Genomic DNA, 20,670 nt, shown 5'->3' on the forward strand with positions numbered 1-20,670 from the left:
TATATCATGGTTTGCCAATTTTCTGGTGACTTACATGTATACAGGGCTGTGCTCCTTGTGCGAGTGGCTGCACTAATGAATAATGTTAGGAAAGGCCTGTGAGTGAAACATGCTATGGATGCTGCAAGATTTGTCTGGAAGAGATACCTGCCTGCATGCAGACTCCTTCCTTTCCTGAGATTCACACAGCAATGCCTGCTTGCCATAGCTGAAGGATTTTCTTTTCTTTTCTTTTCTTTTTGAGACGGAGTCTTGCACTGTTGCCCAGGCTGGAGTGCAGTGGTGCAATCTCAGCTTACTGCAAGCTCTGCCTCCTGGGTGCACGCCATTCTCCTGCCTCAGCCTCCCGAGTAGCTGGGACTACAGGCGCCCACCATCATGCCCGGCTAATTTTTTGTATTTTTAGCAGAGACGGGGTTTCACCATGTTAACCAGGATGGTCTCGATTTCCTGACCTCGTGATCCACCTGCCTCGGCCTCCCAAAGTGCTGGGATTACAGGCGTGAGCCGACGCATCTGGCCAGCTGTAGGATTTTTAAATGAAACAATCTTGGGCCGGGCGCGGTGGCTCAAGCCTGTAATCCCAGCACTTTGGGAGGCTGAGACGGGCGGATCACGAGGTCAGGAGATCGAGACCATCCTGGCTAACACGGTGAAACCCTGTCTCTACTAAAAAATACAAAAAAACTAGCCGGGTGAGGTGGCGGGCGCCTGTAGTCCCAGCTACTCAGGAGGCTGAGGCAGGAGAATGGCGTGAACCCGGGAGGCGGAGCTTGCAGTGAGCCGAGATCCGGTCACTGCACTCCAGCCTGGGCGACAGAGCGAGACTCCGTCTCAAAAAAAAAAAAAAAAAAAGAAACAATCTTTAAAAAATAGTGTGTATAGGCCGGGCGCGGTGGCTCAAGCCTGTAATCCCAGCACTTTGGGAGGCCGAGATGGGCGGATCACAAGGTCAGGAGATTGAGACCATCCTGGCTAACATGGTGAAACCCCGTCTCTACTAAAAATACAAAAAACTAGCCGGGCGAGGTGGCGGGCGCCTGTAGTCCCAGCTACTCGGGAGGCTGAGGCAGGAGAATGGCGTAAACCCGGGAAGCGGAGCTTGCAGTGAGCTGAGATCCAGCCACTGCACTCCAGCCTGGGCGACAGAGCGAGACTCTGTCTCAAAAAAAAAAAAAAAAAAAAAAAAATAGTGTGTATATACGGGTGTGTATCTATCTATATCTATCTATACCTATATATCTTATGGTAATATACATAAACACACATACACATGAATTTTTGAAAACCATCTTCTCTGCCTGGCTATCAATTAATTACAACCTTCCACTGGCAGCTTGGTGGCATCTTTAATTGGGGGAGGAGGTGTTTAGTGATATTCCCACGTTCCAGATTTTGGGCAGGTGTGTCTGCTGGCAATGGCAGAGCTGTGCCTCGAGCTCAGACTTTGCAACTGAGAAGACAGAATCTATGGCCTGGCTGTTTGTACAAGTGTCTGAACCATGCTAACTCACGTTCTGTTCTCTTCAGGTGTTGGCCGAGGTCCTCACTGGCATCCCTGCAATGGATAACAACCGAAGCCCGGTTTACCTGGTAAGGGAACTTGTCACATCTGGCTGGGTGGTATATTTGGGAATCACAGCTCTGTAGAGAGGGCAAAGATCTCAACTCTAGCTAATTTTACACATGCTAATGAGGCCCAGTCCAAGCTTGCATTTGCATCTCCACAAAGCAGCTTTAACCTCCCATCCCCACCTACCAGCCAACCATTGCTTTTTCATGATAATAGCATGTGGGGCTTGGCACCGTGGCTCATGCCTGTGATCCCAGCCTTTGGGAGGCCGATGTGGGTGGATCACTTGAGATCAGGAGTTCAAGACCAGCCTGGCCAAAATGATGAAATCCCGTCTCTATTTAAAAAAAAAAAAAAAAGTACGAAAACCCCGCAACATTATCCAGGCGTGGTGGCATGCACCTGTAATCCTAGCTACTTGGTAGACTGAGGCAGGAGAATCACTTGAACCTGGGAGGCAGAGGTTGCAGTGAGCTGAGATTGTGCCACTGCGCTCCAACCTGGGTGACAGAGCAAGATTCCATCTCAAAAAAAAAAAAAAGAAGTTGGAATGTTTACAGAAAGCGCACTTCTTCTCTACATATCATGCAATTCGTTAGGGATTTTCCTCAAATTGATAAAAGTTAATTTCTGCCCTTTTAAATAAGTTTCTTTAATAAAAACAATTTCCATTTTGTAGGCCAAAGATCTGATATACAGAGTCATTTAAAAAAATATAACAACCTGACTAGGTGTGGTAGCTCACACCTCTAATCCTTGCACTTTGGAGGAGGCCAAGGCAGGTGGATCACTTGAGGCCAGGAGTTCGAGACCAGCCTGGGCAACATGGCAAAACCCCGTCTCTACTAAAAATACAAAAATTAGCTGAGTGTAGTGGCACATACCTGTAATCCCAGCTACTTGGGAGGCTGAGGCAGGAGAATCGCTTGAACCCAGGAGATGGAGGTTGCCGTGAGCCGAGATTGTGCCACTGCACTCCAGCCTGGGTGACAGAGTGAGACCCTGTCTCAAAAGAGAGTAAAAATATAACAACCTAGCCTGACTTTGTGTTAAATACTTTTCATACATTATCTACCTAAATCATCTCAACTTTTCCATGATAGAGTCATTATGTTCATCTGCAGATGAGGAAAGCTGGCTCTGAGGTTGGCCTAGGATCTTGGTTGGAGTTACCAAGTGTCAGAGCTGGAATTCTGAGTCAGATCTCCCTGCCCCGAGATCCTGAGTTCTTAACCACATCTGCCTCCTGCTTGTTTCTTCTGACAGTCCAACCATATGAATTCAGTATTATCATTCCCATTTATAGCTGAGAAAACTGAGGGCAAGCTGAAGTGACTTGTCTCACACCCCTCAGTGAGACCAGTGGTGGAACTGGGGTTTAATTGGACCCATGGCTTGTGCAGAGTTTCAAATCTCATGCAAGCTCTAGTCTTCCTCATCAGTTTGAGAGGGGGCACCTTTTCCTACTGGATATTGAGGCCATTGGAACAGACAGATTTTTTTTTTTTTTTTTTTCTGGTGACTGGGCCCCAGAAGCATCCCCTGGGCTCTGGGGTAGGGAGGCTGAAGGCCTCCCCGCTACATGCAGAAAGTCACGACATGTTCCTTTGCTGAACTCTGTGAGTTCCACCCCTTTTGGCCAGTCAATCCCATATGCTGCAGAGAGGTCTCTCTGGGCAGCTCAGATGTGGTTTGGGGCTGTTTGGGGGCAGTTTCTTATTTTCTTGAGATGCATTTCCCAGCAGTCCTCTGGGGCTCCCAGGACAAGTATCACAGTAGAAGGAGGCTTTTGAGGCACTGACATGAAATTGTCTAGAATTATTTTTTTGGCAATGATTTCTAAAAATGTGGAAAATAACCATTTTTTAAAATGTAGTTTCTTACTCTAGACTCTCGTATGGTCTCTTATCGTGTTCTGTTGTGGTAGGTACAATCCGATGGTTAATCAAGATTTGAGCCTGGGAGGAAAGCTTGCTGACGTCCCGTGGCCCAGGGTAGGAGGAAGCAGGCCTCCCCCAGGCTTGGGAAAGTGTTAGTTGCCACAGTGTTTCCTGAGGGCATTTGGTGGTTTCCACCAAAATTGAAAGTATGGGTACCCTCTGACGCAGCAATTCCATTTGTGCCTAGAGAAACATGCACACATGTGAGGAGAGACAGATGAACAAGGATATTTGTAGCGGCATTTTTTTTTCCGAGGCAGAGTCTCGCTCTGTTGCCCAGGCTGGAGTGCAGTGGCATGATCTTGGCTCACTGCAACCTCCATCCTACCGGGTCAAGAGATTCCCCTGCCTCAGCCTCCTGAGTAGCTGGGACTACTGGTGCATGTCATCATACCTGGCTAATTTTTGTATTGTTTTGGTAGAGATGGGGTTTTGCCATGTTGGCCAGGCTGGTCTCAAACTCCTGACATAACTCAGGTGATCTGCCCACCTTGGCCTCCCAAAGTGTTGGAATTACAGGAGTGAGCCACTGCGCCTGACCAATTTTAATTAATTTGATTTAGAGATAGGGAGGGGTCTTGCCCTGTCACTCAGGCTGGAGTGCAGTGGCATGATTGTAGCTCACTGCAGCCTCAAATGCCTGGGCTCAAGCGATCTTCCCATCTTGGCCTCCCAAAGTGTGAGGATCACAGGTGTGAGCCATGGCGCCCAGCCTGTATGAGTTTTGACAAACGTATACAGTCATTTAACCACCACCACAATCAAGATATGGAATATTTTTGTCACCCTAGAAAATTCCCGCCACTTCCAGGACTTGGCAACTACTCATCTAATTTCTGTCCACATAGGTCTATCTTCTTTAGAGGGTCATATCAATGGGCCCACGGAGGATGCACCCATTTGTTTCTGTCCCCCTTCATGTAGCGTGGTGCTTAGATTCATCCATGTTGTTGATGTGTCAGTAATTCATTCCTTTTCGTTGCTGAAGAGTATTCCATTGTATGGATAGATGACTGTTTATCCATTTACCAGTTGCTGGACATTTGGGTTATTTCCAGGTTTTGGCAATTCTGAATAAAGCCAACAGAAACATTCTTATTTTAAAAAATGAAAAAGAGGCTGGGCGTGGTGGCTCACAGCTGTAATCCCGGCACTTTGGGAGGCTGAGGTGGGTGGATCACTTGAGCTCAGGAGTTCAAGACCAGCCTGGGCAACATGGTGAAATCCCGTCTCTACTAAAAATACAAAATTAGCTGGGTGGGTGGCGAGTGCCTGTAGTCCCAGCTACTCAGGAGGCTGAAGCAGGAGAATCGCTTGAACATGGGAGGTGGAGTGCAGTGAGTCGAGATTGCACCACAGCACTCCAGCCTGGGCAATAGAGTAAGACTCTGTCTCAAAAAAATAAAAAAGTAAATTGAAAAAGACATGTATGTTCTGACAGGGACATATCTCCAAGTGAAAAAAGCAAATTCAGAATAGTATATAATATGATCACATTTTTGCTAAAAATAGATGGATGAATGAATGAAAACATTGTATCACATATTTTCTTCTCTATAAATTGAGGATAATAGTAGTACTCTCCTGACAAGGTATATTTGTTTGTTATCATTTTTGGAGATGGGGTCTTCCTTTGTCAAGAAGACTGGAGAAGTGCAGTGGCATGATCATAGCTCACTGCCACCTTGGACTCCTGGGCTCAAGGGATCCTCTCACCTTAGCCTCCCGAGTAGCTGGGATTATAGGCATGAGCCCCTGTGCCCGGCATCTGACAGTGTTATTGAAGGTTAAATAATGTGTGAGATGCCTAAAACAGTAACTAGAACATAATAAACAATATATGTTAACTATTATTATTATCATTATTATTTGAGATAGGGTCTCTACCACCTAGGCTAGAGTGTAGTGGTACAATCATGGCTCACTGTAACTTTGAACCCATGGCCTCAAGTGATCCCCTGCTTTAGCCTCCCAAGTAATTGGGACTACAGGCATGTGCCACCACTCCTAGCTAATTTTTATTTTATTTATTTTTATTTTGAGACAGTCTCACTCTGTCACCCAGGCCGGAGTACAGTGGTGCAGTCTCGGCTCACTGCAGCCTCTGCCTCCTGCCTTCAATTGATTCTCCTGCAACAGCCTCCCGAGTAGCTGGGATTACAGGTGTGGACCAACACGCCCAGCTAATTTTTGTATTTTCAGTAGAGACAGGGTTTCACCATGTTGACCAGGCTGGTCTTGAACTCCTGACCTCAAGTGATCCATCTGCCTCGGCGGCCTCCCAAGTAACTGAGACCACAGGCATGTGCCCTCACGCCCAGCTAATTTTTAATTTTTTATTTGTAGAGATGGGGTCTTGTTATGTTGCCCATGCTGATATTGCTATTATTTTAATAGCTCTTAGGTTACTGTTATAATTATTATATAAGTAAATATATAACCAAAATAATTACAGCTGTATAGCAGAAAGTAATATAATCCAAACTATTAGCAGGGGTTACCTTTGGAGAGTAGAAATGAAAGGAAAGGTAAACTTTTGCCCCCAAATTTTAACCACTTATGTTTAATTTTAATTTTTTTTTTGAAGTGGAGTCTCCCTCTGTGGCCCAGGCTGGAGTACAGTGGTGTGCTCTTGGCTTACTGCAACCTCTGTCTCCCAGGTTCAAGCAATTGTCCTGCCTCAGCTTCCCATGTAGCTGGATCACAGGTGTGTGCCACCATGGCCCAGATAATTTTTGTATTTTTAATAGAGATGGGGTTTTGCCATGTTGCCCAGGCTGGTCTCGAACTCCTGAGCCCAAGTGATCCTCCTGCCTTGGCCTCCCAAAGTCTTGGGATTATAGGCGTGAGCCACCGTGTCAAGCCAAAAGTTGCTTTTTAAAGGTAGTTTGTTTGAAACTAGACTCCCAAAAATGTCCATATATTACTTTGGTTATGTTTATTTTCTTTTCTTTTTTTTTTTTTTTTTTTTTTTTTTTGAGACGGAGTCTCGCTCTGTTTCCCAGGCTGGAGTGCAGTGGCCGGATCTCAGCTCACTGCAAGCTCCGCCTCCCGGGTTCCCGCCATTCTCCTGCCTCAGCCTCCCGAGTAGCTGGGACTACAGGCGCCCGCCACCTCGCCCGGCTAGTTTTTTGTATTTTTTTAGTAGAGACGGGGTTTCACCGTGTTCGCCAGGATGGTCTCGATCTCCCGACCTCGTGATCCGCCCATCTCGGCCTCCCAAAGTGCTGGGATTACAGGCTTGAGCCACCGCGCCCGGCCTTTTTCATTTTTATATGGAGATGGTATGTCACTTTGTTGCCCAGGCTGGTTTTGAACTCCTGGGCTCCAGCGTTCACCTGCCTTAGCCTCCCAAAAGTGCTGAGATGATAGGCGTGAACCACCATGCCTGGGCATGGTTATGTTTTTTAAGACTCTTATTCTCTCGCAACCTCTCCCGCAATGCCCTTTTTCATTTTGGATGTCGTTGCATTTTTGCATAGAATAGGTCATTTGCCCTATATAGACAGACTGTCTCACATTCTGGGTTTTGCTGATTACATCCTGTGGTCTCCTTCCCTTGTTTCTCTATTCCTCATATTTCCTGTATTTCGTACTTAGCACTTGTGACTTGTTTAGTCATGGTCATTGCCTTCGTCAAGAAAACTTTCTGGAGGCGCTGTGAGCCTCCCAGTTCTTCACTACACGGGGCGCGTAGCCTGTTGTCCTACTTTTAGTGCTGAGACCAATAAGTGTGTTCAGGTTTTACTGCTAAGATTGATCAGTGGTTTCAGGTGGAGCTGCAGACTCCTCCATGGTGAAGTTCCCTCGACATCCTTTCATCGCGTGTTCTCAGTCCCCCAACCACTGTTTAAACACCAGGTGTCTTCTATACTTTGATTATCATCATAGTCTTTGCATCAGGATACATAGCAATGATGGCAGGTTTCCAGCTGGGGCAAATTGTGAGACCCTGCCTCTAGAAAAAAAGAAAATAATACACTTCTGCTGTTCTTGATTATGAGCTTTAAACACTAGCACACTTGAAAAAAAATAAGCATTTAGGCTGGGTGCAGTGGCTCACACCTATAATCTGAGCACTTTGAGATGCCAAGGCAGGAGGACTGCTTGAGCCCAGGAGTTCAAGATCAGCCTGGGCAACGTAATGAGACCCCATTTCTACAAAAAATTAAAAAATTAGCCAAGTACAATGGCATGCACCTATAGTCCCAGCTACTTGGGAGGCTGAGGTTGGAGGATCGATTGAACCGAGGAGGTTGAGACTGTAGTGAGCTATGATCATATTACTGTGCCCGGCCTATTTCTATTTTTATTTATTATTTATTTTTTTTGAGACGGAGTCTACTCTGTTGCCTAGGCTGGAGTGCAGTGGTGTGATCTCAGCTCACTGCAGCCTCTCCCTCCCCAGTTCAAGCAATTCTCCTGCCTCAGCCTCCCAAGTACCTGGGACTACAGGTGTGTGCCCCCATGCCTGGCTAATTTTTTGTATTTTTAGTAGAGATGAGGTTTCACCATGTCAACCAGGCTGGTCCCGAACTCCTGACCTTGAGTGATCTGCCCTCCTTGGCCTCCCAAAGCACTGGGATTACAGGCCTGAGGCACCATGCCTGGCCTACAATACATGTTTTTACAATATTTAGTATACTCTATTTGTAACATTTATATATGCTAATCATATAGACCATATTACTCATGAAATATACAACATATAATTTATATTAAATAAATCTTACATATTTGTATAAAATTATTTATATAGCTTATGTGCTATTGTATGCATAGTTCAGATTCCTGTATTTTATGTGCTACAAAATATAAAATATATGTAAATACAAAATGTATAAAAAGTATAGACATATTTTCTTTGTGGTTCTCCTGTTATGTATACATAGGTTAGAATCCTACATTTGAAATTTTTTTTTTTTTTTTTTTTGAGACGGAGTCTCGCTCTGTCGCCCAGGCTGGAGTACAGTAGTGTGATCTCGGCTCACTGCAAGCTCTGCCTCCCGGGTTCATGCCATTCTCCTGCCTCAGCCTCCCGAGTAGCTGGGACTACAGGTGCCCGCCACCACGCCCAGCTAGTTTTTTGTATTTTTAGTAGAGACGGGGTTTCACCGTGTTAGCCAGGATGGTCTCGATCTCCTGACCTCGTGATCCGCCCACCTCGGCCTCCCAAAGTGCTGGGATTACAAGCCTGAGCTACCGCGCCCAGCCAAGCCCAGCTAATTTTTATATTTTTAGTAGAGACGGGGTTATGCCATGTTGGCCAGGCTGGTCTTGAACTCCTGACCTCAAGTGATCCACCCGCCTCTGCCTCCCAAAGTGCTAGGATTACAGGCGTGAGCCACAGCGCCCGGCCCTGGTGTAGGTATTTTTGTTATTCCCATTTTCCTGATGAACCAACCGAGGCCTAGAAAAATTAAGGCCCCGCGTTTGTGGCATGAGTTCACTACGGAGTGTCTTGTGCATGTAGGAAATCGAGTCCTTCTCCATTTCTTGGGTGTTTTACTTCTTTCTGGAATCCTTGCATTTATTCTTACGATGTCCTGTTGGTTTTGAGCATTTTTTGCAGCTCTAGAGGTGACTGGGGCGCGTGCGTTGGCTGTCGCAGCCCTGCAGCTCACACAAGGGCGTTTCCACACTTCTTCCCACAGAAGGATTTACTCCTCAGTGAAATTCCAAGCAGCACCGCCTCGCTCTGCTCCAGGAAGACGGGCGTGGAGAACGTGATGGCAAAGGAGATCTGCCAGAAGTACCTGGAGAAGGGTGCAGGGAGGCTTCCGGAGGACTGTGCCAAGGCCCTGGCCACGGCCACCTGCCTGTGCCTGCGGAAGCGTAACATCAGCCTGCAGGAGGTGAGCCTCGCCCGCAGCAACCTCGCTGCCTGGGCGTGTGGGTCCACCTCATCAGGGACGGCTCCTTCACAGAGGCCTGGTGCACAAACCAGGGTTATGGCAAGCCGCAGAACCTCCTGGAGCTCGCATCAGCCAAGGGGCTGGGTAGGTAGGGATGGATAGTGCGAAGTCTGAGCAGGACAGGGGTATTGCAGGGCCTCAGGGTGCAGGACCATATACGGGGATGTTAATGAACTTGATGCACTCTGCGAATCGGCTTTATTCCCCCTTCTCTATAGACCCCTTCTTTCCTCCGTGCTCCCTGGAGGGAACGGATCTGCTCGCAGGTTTTAACGCAGAGAATGAGCCTCCACCCTGAGGCCCCCCGCAGAGGGAGGACCTGATTGGCTGAACTTGGGTCAGGTGTCTACCGCTTGGCCAATTAGGCATGGCGGGGCAGTCCACTCTGCAAACCTGGCTGCCCAGGGCTCCATCCCTGTATGGTGTCAGGGCCAGGTCCCAAAGAAAGGGAGCGTGCTCAGCCCATGGACTAGGCGGATGTCCTAGAAGGCAGCCACTACACCGTGTAAGACGTTTTTCTGGACATGAGAAGTAGCCGTGGCTTCCATGGTAAAAGATAATCAAGAGACTACTGCTTGGTCTTTTTTTTTTTTTTTTTTTTTTTTTTTTTTTTTTTTTGAGACAGAGTCTCCCTTTGTCGCCCAGGCTGGAATGCAGTGGCGCTATCTCCAACCTCTGCCTCCCGGGTTCAAGTGATTCTCTTGCCTCAGCCTCCCGAGTATCTTGAATTACAGGCATGAGCCACCGCGTCCGGCCATTGCTTGCTTGGTATTTCTAAGGACAAAATCTCCACTGGCCACGAGGAACCTTAGAAATCATCTAGCAGAGTGATTTTCAAGTGGTGTTGGGCACAGAGGGGCTCCTTGAGAATATCTCAGGAATTGCTGTTGGCAGCAAGAGGGGTTGGGGGAGGTGCAGGCCCCCAATTGTGACTCGACCAGACACCCACTTTGACTTCTCTCAGTTACTATATTGGGTTCTGTGGAAAGGGTTTGGTAGCTGAAAAAAATCTTCAAAAACCACTGCTGTAGCCCAAGCCTCCCATTTTACAGAAGGGCAAGGGCCAGAGAGGAGAAGATGAGGCCAGAGAATTTGTTTCTGTCAGAGCTCTCTGGACTCCCAGTTCAGCCCTATGTCCATCGTCTTGCACTGTCACGTGGCAGGAGCTGGAGGCTTCAGTCTTTGTTCTCAGCCTTTGCTAGCACAGATGTCCCCCCAGTGTCCATGTGCCACGATGTTCAGTCATTCATTACGTAGTTGTACACTAGGGCCAGGGGACACATCTGGGAACAAGGCAGACCCAGCTTCACTCTCCTGGAACTCATGGACATTGTATAGTAATTGTCTGTGTGGTGAGCGCCAGGACAGTGTATGACGAGGACCCCACCCTGTTGACCTTCCTGAGGAAGGGGTGTTTAAGCACATGAAGAGCAATCCAGGCAGAAGGAACACCCTGCAAGTGGCTTGAGCTGAGAGAGAGCTCAGCACGTTCAAGGGCTTGGAAGAAGGTCCGAAGGGCTAGAACACAACACATGGGGCACAGTGGCTTGTGTTGGGTGTGTTGAGGAAGGAGTTGTCCGATGATAGAGGGCTTTGTAGGCACAGTAAGGATTTTTGCAGAGCCGCTAAGGTTTTTTTTTTTTTTGTTGTTGTTGTTTTTTTTTTTGAGACAGAGTCTTGCTCTGTCGCCCAGGCTGGAGTGCAGTGGCCGGATCTCAGCTCACTGCAAGCTCCGCCTCCTGGGTTTACGCCATTCTCCTGCCTCAGCCTCCCGAGTAGCTGGGACTACAGGCGCCCGCCACCTCGCCCAGCTAGTTTTTTTTTTTTTTTTTTTTTTTGTATTTTTCAGTAGAGACGGGGTTTCACCGTGTTAGCCAGGATGGTCTCGATCTCCTGACCTCGTGATCCACCCGTCTCGGCCTCCCAAAGTGCTAGGATTACAGGCTTGAGCCACCGCGCCCGGCCTGTTGTTGTTTTTTGACAGAATCTTACTCTTTCGCCCAGGCTGGAGTGCAGTGGTGCAATCTCGGCTCACTGCAACCTCCACTTCCCAGGTTCAAGCAATTCTCCTGCCTCAGCCTCCTGAGTAGCTGAGATTGCAGGTGTGTGCCACCACACCCAGCTAATTTTTGTATTTTTAGTGGAGACGGGGTTTCACTATGTTGGCTAAGCTGGTCTTGAACTCCTGACCTCAGGTGATTCACCTGCCTCGGCCTCCCAAAGTGCTGGGATTTCGGATGTGAGCCACTGTGCCCAGCCTCACTAGGGTTTTAAGCAGAGGTAGAACATAATCAGATTTATATTCTAAAAAGTTCTGTCTCCTTCAACCAATTATTATTTCAGTAAGACTTTCATCCTTTTATTCATTCCATTATTTTGTTCAATGTGTCACTTAATGTGCAGGTGAAACTGCTATAACAAGGAGACTGCAAAATGCAGTGGTGTAAATGAGATAGACGTTTATTCTCTTTGGTGTAACAGTTTGAATTTACACAGTCCAGTGCTAATGTGGCAGTGCCATGGTATTGGGGACCCAGGCTCCTTCTATATTTTTTGTCTGCTATCCTTACCATGTGGCTTCCATTTCAGGATTTAAGATAGCTGCTGTTCTCAGGCCATCACACCTGCATTCCAGCCACTGAAAGAGGGTTAAAAGGAAAAGGTGGACACACTCCCTTTCTTTTAAAGATATAACCTGGAAATGTATCACTTTTTCTCACATAATGGAGAGCAGAACCTAGTCACATGGCCACACCTAGCTACAAGGAAATGCGGTCTTTAGATTGGCAAATATTTATTGGGCATCTACTGTGAAGATTTATCTCAAGAAGTAACATGTGACCTGGGCCTTGAAGGATGAGATGTTTGCCATGTAAAATAAAGGGGATAGGGTGCTTTCGGTGTAAGAAAAGGTAGGAGATGGCCTTTGCAGTACATCACAACCAAGCTAGGAAGATGAGAAAACAGCTGGGTCAGGGACTCAAAGATAAGCAAGGCTGGGTTTGGTGGTCACCTGTGCCATTTACTGGATTGGCTGGGTGGCTTTAGGCAGGGAACTTAACTTTTCCGATCTTTTAATTTTTTATCTATAAAAACTCATGCATTGTGTATGAAATGGATACATTAGTATACTGAATTTTTTGCAAGGCACTGAGGAGATGAGATTTGTCATTGTTATTATGAGTATAAGGGTAGGTATGTGTGTGTATCTGTGTGTGTGCTCTGTGTGTGTGTGTGAAGAAGAAACATTCCTTCCTTGCTTCCCTCCAATTTTCCTAACCTCCCTAACCAGAAAAACCTTCCAGGGCAACATCTATATTATTTGTGCTTTTTTTTATTGAAAGTGTTAGGAACTTAACCTCTTACACACACACACACACGTGCATGTGCACACATACAGACATAGGGAGAGGGGAAGAATATGAATGAGTGATTAGTGAATGAATGAACTTAGTGTCTCATTTAACCAGACAGCAGAGAGGACAGGCATTGCTCTGGTTTCAGGGAAGTTAGACCCAGGATGTCAAACACCAAAGGTACAGCCATTGTGTCTCTGTGTCTGTGGCTCTCTCTCCGTTGCTTGCCTCTGCTTTACTCTGTGTTGAGCTTTCATTTTCCCCTACTGTAAATGGGTTTTCTGGGTGTGGTGGGGCGTCTGGTTCTACCACGAGAAAGGAAAGGCTGGAGGTCTTTCCCCAATAAGCTCTAGGTGGAAAAGTTTCAGGGAAGGATTCTGGTTGTCCGCCTTGGATCACAGGCCCAAATCTAGACTAATCCCTATGGCCAGAGGAGTGCGGTACTATGATCGGCCCATGCTGGGTCCTGCTGTCTCATCTATGGCAGGGCGGTGGGTGGGCAAGTGCAGGTCTTTTCAAAGGAAGGGTGCGGTTTTTTCAGACAAAGCAACCAGTGTTAGGTTCTTCAGTCTGCTCCCCGCCCCCTCTCTGCTGGGAGGCCAGATGTTAGCATTTTTATTTCCGAGAGAATTCTTGATGAGCTTCTTTCTCCCTCTTCTCCCAAAGGTGCGTGGCTCTGTGGCTGCTGTGGAAGAGCGGCTCCGAGGCTGGGAGACGTTGCTCCCTTGGAGTGGGCTTTCTGAGGGTACAGGCTCTTCTTCCAACACCCCAGAGGAAACAGACGACGTTGACAATTCCAACCTTGATGCCTCCTCCTCCGCGAGTGTGGCACCCTGGGCGGGGCCTGCCACCTCACTTCTCCCCACAGAGAATGGTGAAGGAAGGCTGCAGGTCATCATGGGAAGGGAGGCCGACTCCTCCTCTGAGGCCTGCGTTGGCCCGGAGCCTCCCAAGGATGGTAAGCCGGCCGGAGGTCAGAGTGCATATAGATGCTCATGTGTGTGTCCCCAACTTCAGCCCATCATTTTTTCTTTCTGTTGCCCTCATTCACTCCTTCATTTGGTTATTCAGCCATTCACCAACCAGCCAGTTTTTCACAGAGAAACCTGGGAGGCATCCTTGACACCTCCCTCTCCCTGCCCTGGACTGTGTCCAGTTAATCATCCAGTCCTGTCCATTTGCCTCCTAAATCTCTCTCACCTTCATTTACTCCTCTGCATTCTCCCTTTGTCTGAGCTCCTGTCCTCAGGGGACTGCATAGCTTCCCTGAGTCCTCCTCCATCCATCTGGGCCCCTCCCTCACCAGGTCCTTCTCCAGGAGCCAGCCAGAGTAGCTTTTAAAAACACAACGCGGGCCAGGCGAGGTGGCTCACACCTGTAACCCCAGCACTTTTGGAAGCCAAGGCGGGTGGATAACCTGAGGTCAGGAGATCGAGACCAGCCTGGCCAACATGGCGAAACCCTGTCTCTACTAAAAATACAAAAAAATTAGCTGGGCATGGTGGCACGTGCCTGTAATCCCAGGTACTTGGGAGGCTGAGGCAAGAGAATTGCTTGAACCCAGAAGGCAGAGGTTGCAGTGAGCCCAGATTGTGCCACTGCACTTCAGCCTGGGCGACAGAACGAGACTCCGTCTCAAAAAAGAAAAAACAAAACAAAACAAAAAACACAATGCATGTCATCCCTCATTTAAAGTCCTCAAGGCCCCATGTGGTCTCTTCCTGTCTGCCTCTCCTCTCAACACAAACACCATCCTCACCAGTCACTTCTAAACATATCTTCCAGGCTGGGTGCGGTGGCTCACGCCTGTAATCCCAGCACTTCGGGAGGCTGGGGTGGGCGGATCACCTGAGGTCAGGAGTTCAAGACCAGCTTGGCCAACTTGGTGAAACCCTGTCTCTACTAAAAATACAAAAATTAGCTAGGCATGGTGGTGTGTGCCTGTAGTCCCAGCTACTTGGGAGGCTGAGGCACGAGAATCACTTGAACCCGGGAGGTGGAGGTTGCAGTGAGCCGAGATCGTGCCATTGCACTCCAGCCCTGAGTGACAGAGTGAGACTCCATCTCAAAAAAAAAAAGAAAAAAAGAAGATACCTTCTGGCTGGGCGCGGTGGCTCACACCTGTAATCCCAGCACTTTGGAAGGCCGAGGCAGGCAGATCACGGGGTCAGGATTTTGAGACCAATCTGGCCAATATGGTGAAACCCCGTCTCTCTACTAAAAATACAAAAATTAGCTGGGCGTGGTGGCAGGCACCTGTAGTCCCAGCTACTTGGGAGGCTAAGGCAGGAGAATTGCTTGAACCCGGGAGGTGGAGGTTGCAGTGAACCGAGATCGCACCACTGCACTCCAGCCTGGGTGACAGAGGAAGACTCTGTCTCGGGGGGGAAAAGAAAAAGATACCTTCCATTCCTGCCACTCAGGTCCAAGGATACCAAGTTTCTTTCTGAAATAAAAAATTAGGAAGGTCCCCCCTGCCATTTTTTTTTTTTTTTGAGATGGAGTTTTGCTCTTGTTGCCCGGGCTGGAGTGCAATGGCATGATCTCAGCTCACTGCAATCTCCACCTCCCGCATTCAAGCGATTCTCCTGCCTCAGCCTCCTGAGTAGTTGGGATTACAGGCATGCGCCACCACGCCTGGCTAATTTTGTATTTTTAGTAGAGACGGGGTTTCTCCATGTTGGTCAGGCTAGTCTCGAACTCCTGACCTCAGTTGATCCGCCCACCTCGGCCTCCCAAAGTGCTAGCATTATAGGCATGAGCCACCGCGCCTGGCCAGAAAGGCCCTTTCAAAGCAGTGTCCCTGTCCCTTAGTAAACATGGTTCAATGAACGTCCCACGCTCTGACCACTCCTGTTTCTCCTTTTACTACTCCTGCCATGGGGAGGGAGAGGAAGAAGAAAGACAGGATGTGAGCATTTTTTCTCACTTCACCCTCCCACCCCTCAGCATCATAAAGAGGAGCAGGGAAACCCTCTCCTTTCTGTAAGGTCAGGGTAGGTTGCTGGGCTTCCTGCAAAGGCAGAGGAGATGAAAATGCTCATTACAGCCGGGTGCAGTGGCTCATGCCTGTAATCCTAGTAATTTGGGAGGACGAGGTGGGCAGATTGCTTGAGCCCAGGAATTTAAAGATCAGCCTGGGCAACATGGTGAAAACCTACCTCTACAAAAGATGCAAAAATTAGCCAGGTGTGGCCAGCCAGGCATGGTGACTCACACCTGTAATCCCAGCACTTTGGGAGGCCGAGGCGGGTGGATCACCTGAGGTCAGGAGTTCGAGACTAGCCTGGCCAATGTCGTGAAACCCTGTCTCTACTAAAAATACAGAAGAAAAAAAAAAAAAGGCCAGGCCTAGTGGCTCACACCTGTAATTCCAACACTTTGGGAGGCTGAGGTGGGTGGATCACGAGGTCAGGAGATCGAGACCATCCTGGCTAAGACACTGAAACCCCATCTCTACTAAAAATACAAAAAATTAGCTGGGTGTGGTGGTGGGCGCCTGTAATCCCAGGTACTCAGGAAGCTAAGTCAGGAGAATTGCTTGAACCCAGGAGGCAGATGTTGCAGTGAGCCGAGATCGAGCCACGGCACTCCAGCCTGGGCAACAGAGTGAGACTCCATCTCAAAAAATAATAAATAAATAGGTCGTTTGCCGTGGCTCACAGGCCGGGCGTGATGGCTCATGCCTGTCTGTAATCCTAGCACTTTGGGAGGCCAAGGCGGGTGGATTGCCTGAGCTCAGGAGTTCAAGACCACTCTGGGCAACATGGTGAAACCCCTTCTCTACTAAAATACAAAAAAACTAACTGTGTGTGTTGCCCAGCCTGGGCGACAGAGTGAGACTCCATCTCAAAAAAAAAAAAAAGTAGCCAGGTGTGGTTGTGTACACTTGTAGTCCCTGCCTCTCAGGAGACTGAGGTGGGAGGATCACCTGAACCTCTGAGGTCAAGGTTGCCTTGAGCTGAAATGGTGCCATTGCACTCCAGCCTGGGCATCAGAGTGAGACCCTGTCTCAATTAAAAAAAAAGAAAGAAAGAAAAAAGAGAAAAAAGAAAAGAAATGCTCATTACACTCAGGTCCTGATTCAGAAATCTGAGTTAAGTGAATCTAAGAATTAAAATAATGGTAATTTTCATTCAAGTTGCTCTTGTTTGCTTTCTGTTGAACATCAGCTACAGAGACTTCGTGGCAAATTGAGATCAATGAGGCCAAAAGGAAACTGATGGAGAATATTCTGCTCTACAAAGAGGAGAAACTGGACAGCATTGAGCTCTTTGGCCCCTGATGACTGGAACACAGCTGAGGACCCTTGTCCTCAGTTGGAACGATGAGCATCAGATCAAGAAAAAGGTCTGAGGCAGAATCCAAGATCTACCAGGAAACACACAACAAAACATCAGCTGTCATGGGTGGGAGGGAAACTTCATTTCACTGGAATGAGTTGGGAGAGAAGGGCCCTCAGCTTTCAGAGACACAAAAATCTATGAAATCTCTTCCTTTCTGGGCTTTGTTAGTCAGAGCAGGGGATCAGAGGAGACTGAAGCAGAAACCCTGTACATGGGCCCAGGATGTGGTTGATTTTGTGGTTCCGGGGAGTGTGTGATGATAACCACCCCAGCAGATTCCATTACCTCAGCAGCTCTTGTCCCCCTACCACTGGCAGTTCTGCGATGCCATAGCATTTTCCAGAGCTAAGATCTCTGGATCGTATTTGCTGACAGCCTGCAAGCTTGCATGCTCTGACTTTTTTAGTTTTTATTTTTATTTTTTTGTAAAGATGGGGTCTCGCTATGTTGTCCAGGCTGGTCTTGAAGTCCTGGGCTCAAGCAATCCTCCCACCTCAGACTCCCAAAGTGCTGGAATTACAGTTGGGAGCCACCGTACCTGGCCTGAAAGACTTTCAACTTGTGTCTCAGTGGAGTTCTTGACTCACCTCTCTGGGTCTCAGGTTCTACAAATGTCAGACACCTGGCGAAGAGGTCTGCAGGCCTTCCACTGCCTGTATTAGAAATCTTGCAACTCACATATTTATTCATTCACTGCCTGGCACCTTTATCTTCCCATCCCACTAATGTTAGTATTTTTTAATGGAGCTTTTATTTTGAGAATATGAGAATTTGTAAAAACAAAACAAAACGAAACAAAACAAACCCCACATATTCTCAAAATAAAAGCTCCGTTAAAAAATACTGTCACCTGGGTCACTCTGTCACCCAGGCTGGAGTGCAGTGGCACAATCTCAGCTCACTGCAACCTCTGCCTCTAAGGTTCAAGCAATTCTCCTGCCTCAGCCTCCCGAGTAGATGGGACTATAGGCACTTGCCGCTACGCCTGGCTAATTTTTGTATTTTTAGTAGAGTCGGGGTTTCACCATATTGGCCATATTGGCTGGTCTCGAACTACTGACCTTGTGATCCGCCCACCTTGGCCTATGAAAGTGTTGGAATTACAGGCTTGAGCTACCATGCCTGGCTGAGAATATGTGTTATTTATGGCTGGATGATGAAGAATCAGGAGAATGTATTTCATGTCTGATTCTGCTGCTAATTAAGTCAATTTAATTTTTGGGACCTCAGTTTCTTTGTAAGTAAGATAACACCTGCTTGTTCTTCATCCCTGGGGTGTTGGGAGGAACAGATGAGACAGTGGCTATAGAAGCGCTTGGAAAATGCACTTGTCCTGTTTTATAAAATAAAAAAGGTATTAAATGTGTATTTCTGCCATGTACCTAATGATTATTCAGTGAGTATATATCTGAAAAGGCATGTTGCAAATATTTTTGTGAAACATGCTATTTTAAATTCACTGGGAGAAATGTCCTATTTAAAGTAATTATATAGTAATTTCTTTTTATATAATAAAAATATGTTTGTAAAGTCAACAGACAACTTGTAATTAGTTTGTGTCTGGAAGAATTTGTTTAGAGAAGGCACTCTGCATCCTTGAGAATGGGGTAGCCAAGAGCTAGGATCCTGGCTCTTACTGTTGACTGTTAATAGCTGCATGACCTTGGGCCCAGTTAGGGAGTTACTCTGAGGCTCTTGTTTCCTCATCTGTACAATGGGAAAAAGAAAAAGTACCCATCACGTAGGGCTGTTGTCAGGTGGGTCCTGCCTGGTGAAAGCATTTAGCAGCTCCCCAGTAAGGAGAGCTTTGGCTTGATGTGTGATGTAGCTGAGCTGGATCCCAGTCCAGATGGACAGTGATCTATACAGACAGCCCTGTCTTCAGCTCTGGTATCTTTGAGGATTCAAGGTGAATGTGCATTTTGTGCCCCAAATGGGACCTGGCCTGTTGCGAACACCTTACAATTATAAGCAGGGTGTTTCCAGGGCTGTTTGAGCAATAGAGGGCTGACACCAATAGGTTCCTGGTTATCCAGATATACTTATATTTCTAGAGTAGGATTTTATGTATTTTTGGAGACGTCAGTGAATCCCCTTGGGACTTGGATGAAAGCTCTAGACCTCTGCTACATACAGACATACATACATATGCATTCTGAGTACTTGAATTCCAGACCTTCACGGGCACCATGATGTCTTTTCGTGGATCCCCCATAGGGAAGCCCTGAATTATTATTTTTTTTTAGGTTAATAGAGGATTTAAAAACCCAAACAGTACAAAGTTTCCATGGTGAGAAGGCAGGCTTTTTCTCAATGGGATCTTAGTCTCCAGTTTCTTCTTCCCAAAGGCAACCACTGTCACTAGGTTGGAGTATCCTTCCAGAGGTGATGGAAAACAGAGGTGATGCTCAACTTAATTAGTCATCAGGGAAATGCAAGTCAAAACCTCTATGAGATGCCACTTCACATTCACTAGGATAGCTATAATAAAAAAGACAAAAACAAGTGTCGGCCGTGATGTGGAGGAACTGGAGCCACACACACTGTTGGTGGGAATTGAAAATGGTGAGCACTTTGGAAAACAGTTTGGCACTTCCTTAAAAGGTAAAAGAGTTTCCATATGACCTAGCAATTCTACCCCTAGGTATCTACCCAAGAGAAATGAAAACATGTCCACACAAAGGCCTCCATACCAGTGTTTATAACAGCATGAATCGTAATAGCCAAAAAATAGAAACAACCCAAATATTCATCAACTGATGAGTGGATAAATGAAATGTGGTCTATTCATAAAATGGAATATTCAGCCATAGAAAAGAATTAAGTGCTTGTGAAAAGTAAAGTAGAGGTTCCTCTTCAAAGGCTTTCCTCCCTGTCTAATTAGGAATAAATAGTAACTTCTCTTAGAAGCAAAATTTATTCAAAGGCCTGTGCTAACATTCTTAAATATCTGCCAGCCATACTAAAGAAATCAATGTACTTTATGTTCTTAGCTCCCACAGTTTAGCCTAAATATTTGCCCTGGCATGGTTATACTGGTCCAAGCAAGCATCAAGTTATAGCCTGTTTCTCTTCCTTATTTGAAAGTGTTTTTACCTTTCTCAGCATTCCACAAGTTACTTCCTCCTTCCTTTGTTCTCCTCTGCCTTTGCCTCTTTTAAAAAGTTTTAAGTTGCTAGCCAATCAAGACAAATACAGAATGTGAAGTCCTGTTCCGTCTATGGGAAAACTGGACACAGCAGTAGGGTGGATATGTCAGGTTATAAATGACCCTGGCTCCTTTGTTCGGTGTACTCTTGTGGCAAAACTGCTGGTGAGTGTACCCTTTCTGCAGAAAGTATAAAAATGACCTTGCTGAGAAAATTAATGTTCAAGTGCTATTTCTTTACAGCACCGGGAAACAAGCATTTCAAACATACTGACACATGTTACAACACGGATGAACCTAGAGATCATGGTAAGCAAAAGCAAGTCACATATTTTATGATTCCATTTTTAATTTTGTCAGAATAGGCAAATCTATCAAGACAAACTAGATTA

The 20,670-nt window shown here is 46.8% G+C and overlaps 1 protein-coding gene across 3 annotated transcripts in view; it reads left to right on the plus strand.

Annotated features, from left to right (window-relative positions):
* Nucleotides 1-19,065, plus strand: part of LOC105477691 (interleukin 1 receptor associated kinase 2) — a 79,651-nt gene extending 60,586 nt beyond the window's left edge. Inside the window, exons 10-13 of one of the 3 annotated variants that reach the window (XM_071092211.1) lie at nucleotides 1,531-1,593; nucleotides 9,168-9,368; nucleotides 13,451-13,742; nucleotides 16,957-19,065. In XM_071092211.1, the coding sequence (XP_070948312.1) occupies nucleotides 1,531-1,593; nucleotides 9,168-9,368; nucleotides 13,451-13,742; nucleotides 16,957-17,069 (669 nt within the window). In that variant the 3' untranslated portion in view covers nucleotides 17,070-19,065. The remainder of the gene's footprint in view (nucleotides 1-1,530; nucleotides 1,594-9,167; nucleotides 9,369-13,450; nucleotides 13,743-16,956) is intronic. The other 2 variants (XM_011734331.3, XM_011734330.3) reach the window with 2 other exon arrangements.
* Nucleotides 19,066-20,670: the final 1,605 nt, after the last annotated feature.

The sequence above is a fragment of the Macaca nemestrina genome, chromosome 2 (genome assembly GCF_043159975.1).
Source record: "Macaca nemestrina isolate mMacNem1 chromosome 2, mMacNem.hap1, whole genome shotgun sequence".
Lineage (NCBI taxonomy): Eukaryota > Metazoa > Chordata > Mammalia > Primates > Cercopithecidae > Macaca > Macaca nemestrina.